We start from the raw sequence: 7,373 nt of genomic DNA, 5'->3' as shown, positions 1-7,373 counted from the left end.
CTGGTCTACAAAGTGAGTTCCAGGACAGCCAGGGCTACACAGAGAAACCCTGTCTCGAAAAACCAAAAAAAAAAAAAAAAAAAAAAAAAAAGTTTGCTGTGCTGGTTTAGATGAGGCTGGCAGCAGAGAGATGTTGTGGAAGGACTTCAGTGCACTGTGATGGTGAGGCCGCAGCCTTGCACAGGGTCTGCTTGGGCAGTGTTGGTCCTTCTTCTGCGTAGAACCAAATGCATTGGAGATGTTGATCAGTAGTGCACGTTAATAAAGACATGTAGGACGTTAACAATCTTCTAAGAGAGAATTCACACTCTTTTTTACATGTGTAGAATAGATGTAAGGATTATATCATAGGTGAGTGCGTCTGAGGATCTGTCAAAATTTTACCAACTAATAAAAAATTTAAAACAAACAATTTCCAATTTTTTTGTTTTGTTTTGGGAAATATTTCATATTTAATAACAGAGAGCATTTATTAATTTCTTTTACTGTGCCTTTGTGTTCTGTTTAATGGTCACATAGAAGGTAGGGACTGGTGTTCTGTGTGCTTAACGAGTGAAGAGACAGAAGCACAGTGAGGCAGTGTGACTTGCCAGAGTCACACTCCTAGTCAGACAGAAGTCAAGATTCTCTGAGTCCATGTAGCCTGACTGAGAGAGACTTGGCTCCTGCTCACTCCTGCCTCTGTGGTGTGCAGGTATGGAAAAATACCCATGCATAATTCTTCCTTTCTCACTTCACTGAAGGTCGGTCAAAACCCTCTCCATACAACATGTATATATATGTACTGCTAAGGGATTTAACTCAGTCAGTACTAGAAAGCTAACATTGTGTTTATAAAACATTAAAAATTAAGACCAATAACAAAAAGATTAGGGGAAAAACTCCTAAGAGTTTAAAAACACATGAAAATTTATATAATAACTCCTAGTCATCAAAGAACTTGGAGCCATTGCTAATGGTTAAGCACCTGACAGTAGCAACGCTAATAACTATGTAGTGCTTAGAGTGTCCTGGAGAAAGTGCATGTAAACTTTCCTCTCCAGCAAATCCTGTGTCCAAAGTGGGGGAAATTAATATAAAAGCAGAGAAACAAATAGAAGTAATACCCGAAAGCCATCTGTCTAAGCTAAAAACCTTACAGACCTGCCTGACAAGGCTGAGTGGAACAGAGTGTGTGCGTACATATGCAGTGAGGGCTGACCCTGTAGACCAGAGCGATCTAGACCAAAAACAGTGAAATTCTTCCAGAGAAATAAAAAAGGCAAAAATGGACTCCTCATACCATTCCCTGGGAATCCCTTTAGGAGCCCCATAGCATCCAGTGTCCACTATGGGAGAAGCACATGGACTTATTGCCACCCCATAAACTCTGCAGCTAGCTCTCCTATCACTGCTCCACAGGGTGTCTGGTTTTAGAGGGAACACACCCTAGATTCCTCTCCTGCCTTTCTCCACACTTACAGTTTGTTATACTCTCCCCTCCCCACTGCCACATGCCGCCCAGGACAGATTCTGCATCTGTGCTCCTCCCCGGGGCTTTGCTTCTCTTTGGTCCCCAGTTCTCCTTGTCCTGCCTCTTTCTGACCATTTCTATTCGATGCAGGGCTTAGCCATCAGTATCTCCCGGGACCGTCCCTCTGTCCCTCTTTTGAAATCCCAGTGTAGACTCAAGCTAGACTTCTATCAGATCTTCTCTCTTTCTCTCTGTGAGTCTCTTAAATGTATTTGAAAAGAGAACACTACAGTGCAGGTGGCTGTTGTTTGAAACAAAGATGACAGGTAGGGTTGGGGCTCTTTGGGATATTGTAGATAGTGTTCATCTTGAATAAATAAGCAGTTTCAAATACTATGTTGGCTTTGGTGGTAGAATTTCTGTTTTGTTTTTTGTTTTTATAAATTTCTCTGCCCCAGAGGAACTGAAGTGACTTGGGCCCCATGAGTGTTCTTAACCTTGACCTAAGCTCTCAGACTTCAATGGGTTAGCACTTCATCCAGTCACCAACGCAGGCAGCCTGTGCTCAGCCAGGCTTTGCACTACACCTCATTAGACATGCAACAAAGAAGTCAGTGTTCATAGCTGGTAATCCTATGTCCGCAATTGGGATTATTAAGCTAAGCTCTGAGGACACTCTTCTTGTCACCTTTACCTTAGGCGGCAAGTGAAAAATGTTGCTCCAGAAAGGGTTAGACAGAGTGCTAGGTGATCACTCACATCCATCCTCCTATCTATCCCTTTGCTGTTTCTCTGATATGATCGATCGACCTACCCGGGAGGATGAGAAATGGCCTCCCATTTGCCAGCCACTTGGGCCTTCAAGTCGGTCCAGGTGTCCTGCTCCTGGAAGTTCAGGAAGATCAGGAAGTTTTGTAGTCAACCCAGGCAGTCTTGCCTCTACAAACAAGTGTAGAAGAAATAATTAATCCCCCCAGTCAAGTAGATCTGACCGAATGGCTGGCTTAGTGCCCGTGGAATGAGCACGCTCACAGAAAGCTCCTCTCAGGAAGCTGTGCGCTTTCCTTTCTTTTTTAATTTAATTTTTTAATTTTTTTTAAGACAGGGTTTTTCTGTCATCCCTGACTGTCCTGGAACTCAATCTGTAGACCAGGTTGGCTCAGACCTGAGATTAAAGACATGCACCACCCCCACCCCCACCCCCACCAGCAGCCTCTGCACTTTTCTTGAATATTGAAGTTTCACCTTTCTTTTTTCCAAAATGAATTCAATATGAGTAAGTCAAAAAATAAGGGAAAGTGGGAAAAATAGTCACCAGTCATTTTAAAATGTGACGCTGTTCCCTGGTGGCATTTGGTGTGGGGGGGGCCGTGTGTGCACACTTCTCTTCCACTGATGTATGTGTACATGAGTGTACACTTCTCTCCTCTTGGCATGCGCAACAGCCTCTTAGCTGCTTCAGGCTGATTGCCTGTTGTAAGTAAACGCTCTGGTATTGTTGTATCTGGTATCATTTCCTTCCGTGGAGTGAGCTTTCCCCTTCTCTGGGGTTTCTTACTTTAGTCAGCATCAAGAAATTCTAGGCCAGCTGTTTGTGACGGTTTTCTCCAGGTAGGAAAGTGACATTTCCAAACTGTAGTGAGAAGGACTAGCGTTGCATGCATAGTGAAGAACTGAATACATGAAATCAATGGAAACTTTAGCTACAACAGCTTTTAATTTTATGAATTTTCTTTCTCTTCTCAGGACGATTTTCCTAGTGTTACTCTTCTCACAATATGCCAGAAATGTTAAATTTCCTCTCCCAATTTACAAATCCAAGAAAGGATGGACAGCATACAAGTTCCAGCTTTTCAAAATGTTTCCTGTGAGTAGCCAATCATGTCGCCCTCACCTCTACCACAACATTCCTTTGTTTACACGTAAGACATTAGGTAAAGGAAGGCTATAGGGAGACCCTCCTACATTTGTAGTGATGATCCTGAAGGGCCTATTACCCCAGTCAGCACAGCCTTGAGGGCTAGATGCCGTCCGAGTAAGGGTCTTGATCCAAGATCAGATCACATTATTTTGCAGTGCCACAGAAGGACTCTTGTCCATGGCTCTGGCCTGTGACCCACGTGGTCTCTGCAGGCCTGTTACCCATTCTTCTCTTACTGGCCAGACCTTGGAAGGGTCCAGTGAGTTTACCTGCATAAACCTCTCAGTACAATTCCACTGAAGCAGTTCTACACAGTACTGATGATGGTGGGCTTGGGGGTGCTGGTTCCACAGTAGGAAGGGATATTTTACCCACCGAAGATTCTGCCCTTGACCACTCCAGATAATCCTGGCTATCCTCGTGTCCTGGCTGCTGTGCTTCATCTTCACGGTGACTGATGTCTTCCCTTCCAACAGCACCGACTATGGCTACTATGCACGCACAGATGCCAGGAAGGGTGTACTTCTGGTAGCCCCATGGTTTAAGGTTCCATACCCATGTAAGTATCAGGAGGGCCCAACGGAGAGGGGTGGGAAGCAGGCAAAGAATTCTACATAGTGAAAAGCCTTTTAGAATGCTCTTTACATAGACATGTTTTCTAATCATTTATGTGTTATGTGGCTCCCACTTTTCCCTTGTTGAGAATAGGGCCTTTTTGTTGTTGGCCACCATGCACACCAGGCTGGCTGTGCTGTGAGCTACAGGGTCCTCCTTTTCCACCTCCTCTCTGGAGAAGCACTGGAATGACAACAGATATGCAGTACTGTGTGGATTCTGGAGATTTAAGCCCGTGTCCTCATGCTTTGCATAGAAAGCACATGGCAAGCTCATTACCCACTGAGCCTTCTCCCTAACCCTAAAGCTAGAAAATCGTAACGGCCACTGTGGTCATTAGAGAATTAGTGGAGGGAAGTTGTACCCAGAGGTCAGTCATCCACACACAGTCACTGACCAGTTCCCCTCTCAGGTTAACTATTTCACCTTCGGAGCCCTGTTAGGCTCTAAAATACTAACAAATGTGAGCTGTCATGGCAAGGGTTTGAGGGCCACTGCTGAGAAAGACAAGCACAAAGCCCTTTGGTTCCAGAGCTGGGAAAATGAGACCTGGAGATTAGCTCGCAGGCCGCTCCTGCCTGGCAGTTTATGTAACCGCTTTACTTTGGTCACAGATGTAGAGGTAAACTGATACTTAATGGCAGCCGGAAGCTGGAGCTTAGGCCTCAGTATTGGGTAACTCAGTGGCAGAGCACGAATCTCCCCAGATCTCCTGAGTGACATGCAGCGTTCTCTAGATCCCAGCTCTGAACTGTACGCACCTGAACAGTACAGTGACTGTAATGCTGGGCCCACATTTTGGGGTTTTCTTAGAGAATGAGCTTTGCCAGGTTGAGCCAGTTACCCCATTGAGCCATTTTATTTACCTATTTTACAATGAGAAACTTAAAAAGAAAGAAGAGCCAAGAATATTAAGGTTGGGTCAAGATGACTCCTCCAGGCATGCTGAATGGTGGCAATGTTGGCAGCTCTCTTTGTTCCTGATACTTTACAAAAGCTTTAAACAGGCTTAGCCTTCTAAAATAACATTCTTGTCACATGGCGTCTCGGGTGTATTTATATATACTATTCTGTTTCCAGAAAAATGTGCTTGCTTCATAAACATACCTATAATCCAAGAGAAAATGAGACTAAAGGTTACTTGGTAAGGCACCATGGGAGGACAGAGTGGGGAAAGAGCTTCCTGAGAGGGACTTTCCAGGGTCCTCATGGGGCCTATACATGCGATGGTGCCACTGAATAGCCAGGTGTGGCATCACCGTGACGGCGAATAAGCCTTCAGCTGCCTGCCAAGATCTAGCTGTCTTCTACTCAGTTGCTCTGAGTAAAAAACCACCCTCAGCCCTCTGCACTTTCCAGCAGTTTGGATCAGAGAGAAAGTTTTCAAATATCAAGCAATGCTCTCAGCCTTCAATATAGGAAGATTGCCTAGGTTAATATTGATATACAGACTTCTGGTCCGAGATATCAGCAGTGCCAAGGTTGAGAATCTGTTGTACCACCCTGAACAAGTTGTACTTAAGCCAGGCACATGTCCCTATAGATTACCAGCTCTGGGAGGCTGAGGCAAAAGGATTATGATTTTGAGGTCACAGACAAACTCAAAACTAGTAGTAAACAAAGATCTAGTTAGAAGGATCTTTAGTAACTCTATCTATCTTTTATTGCCAATATGAATAGACTCCTGATAAACTCACTTGGCCCACTTCTTGGAACTATTAGGAATGATAACCCAGATGCCACACAGTGGGGAACTATGAAACATGATTCTGGGGCAGGAGTCAACCCTGTAGCTCTGGGCGCTCTGAGATGACCAGGAACAGTTAAGACGGGAAAGATGACATTCAGAGTAAGATGCACAGACCAGGGCTGGAGCCTGGTAAGCTGTAAGGCAGAAGAAAAAACAAGACGTGAGTACACACATGCAGAATGAAAACAGCAGGCAATCGGGCTGGAGAGATGGCTCAGTGGTTAAGAGTTCTCCCAGAGGCCTTGGCTTCTACTCCCAGCAGCCCCTCGATGGCTCACTCTCCACCTGTGACTCCAGCTCCAGTGGGGATCTGATGCCCACTTAGGGGCACTGCACATACAGGGTGCACCACCATCCATGTGGGTACACTCAAAACATAAAATAAAAGTCTGGAGAAACTTAAAAATATTTCAAACTTAAATGTTGGTATAAAAGATTTTTAGAAATCAGACTTAAAGCCCTCAAATAAAAGGGATTTAAAGCATACTTCATGAAAAACGAGGCAGGTTGAGTCTCCTCTTTTTCCAAACTGATTGGGACTCTGGATGCCTTAGAATTAGATAGTTTTGGATTGGGAGTCCTTATACTGTATCCCCAGAATACTGAGAGTAGGTCTAAACATGAAGGTCATATACATTTCACCCAGTGACACGCAACTGAAGGTTGTTATACACAGGCTTTTTAGTACAGCCGTGTTTATTTTATTTTTAATGTATATGGATGCTTTGCCTGCAAGTGTATCTGTACATTATTTTCCTTCCTGGTACCCATGGAGGCCAAAGTGGGTGTTGTATCTTCTGGAGCTGGAGTTATAAATGGTTGTGAGCTGCCATCTGGATGATTGGAATCAAACCCAGGTCTGCATAAAACCCAGTGCTCTTAACCTGTGAGCCAGCCCCCCAGGTACCTGCATTTTGACTGTAATCTAGCACAGAACAGAGTTGGGATTTTCCACTTGTGATGTCATGTTAGTTCTTTTGTTAAAAAAAAGAGAAAAAAAAAAGCCGGGCGTGGTGGCGCACACCTTTAATCCCAGCACTTGGGAGGCAGAGGCCTGCGGATTTCTGAGTTCAAGGCCAGTCTGGTCTACAGAGTGAGTTCCAGGACACCCAGGGCTACACAGAGAATGTTTCTCTGTGTAGAAACCAAAAACCAAAAACAAACAAACAAACAAACAAACAAACAAACAAACAAACAAAACAAAACAAAAAACCCCAAACACCAGATTTTGGAACATTTTGTATTTTTTAGTTAGGAATATGTTCAACTGAAAATGGTAGAGTCAAATAGGAATCTTTCCTCAAAATCAGGATACTAAAGGGAAACCAATGTTAACATTGTAACAGCCAAAGCTTATTTCAAAACTCCAAATGTAACTTGAACCAACTCTGAGCAAAAGTGCAGACCCGGCAGTGAGGCTCCTCCGACTGTTCCCGCTGAGTAGGAGGACAGCCCCGGCCCAGCCCAGGAGCACTCCTGCCCCAGGCTCCAGCCCCGGTCTGTGCATCTTACTCTGAATGTCATCTTTCCCGTCTTAACCTGTTCCTGGTCATCTCAGAGCGCCCAGAGCTACAGGGTTGACTCCTGCCCCAGAATCATGTTTCATAGTTCCCCACTGTGTGGCATCTGGGTTA

The 7,373-nt window shown here is 44.6% G+C and overlaps 1 protein-coding gene across 6 annotated transcripts in view; it reads left to right on the top strand.

Annotated features, from left to right (window-relative positions):
• The window catches only part of Slc23a2 (solute carrier family 23 member 2), a 90,758-nt gene that overhangs the window by 68,155 nt on the left and 15,230 nt on the right, over positions 1-7,373 (top strand). For all 6 annotated transcript variants that reach the window (XM_029472175.1, XM_021184093.1, XM_029472180.1 and 3 more), the window contains exons 9-10: positions 3,200-3,320; positions 3,777-3,933. In XM_029472175.1, coding sequence (XP_029328035.1) covers positions 3,200-3,320; positions 3,777-3,933 — 278 coding nt within the window. The remainder of the gene's footprint in view (positions 1-3,199; positions 3,321-3,776; positions 3,934-7,373) is intronic.

This window comes from Mus caroli, chromosome 2 (assembly GCF_900094665.2).
Source record: "Mus caroli chromosome 2, CAROLI_EIJ_v1.1, whole genome shotgun sequence".
Taxonomy (NCBI): Eukaryota; Metazoa; Chordata; class Mammalia; order Rodentia; family Muridae; genus Mus; species Mus caroli.
The sequence above is the reverse complement of the archived record's forward strand: the minus strand, read 5'-3'. Positions and strand labels throughout refer to the sequence as shown.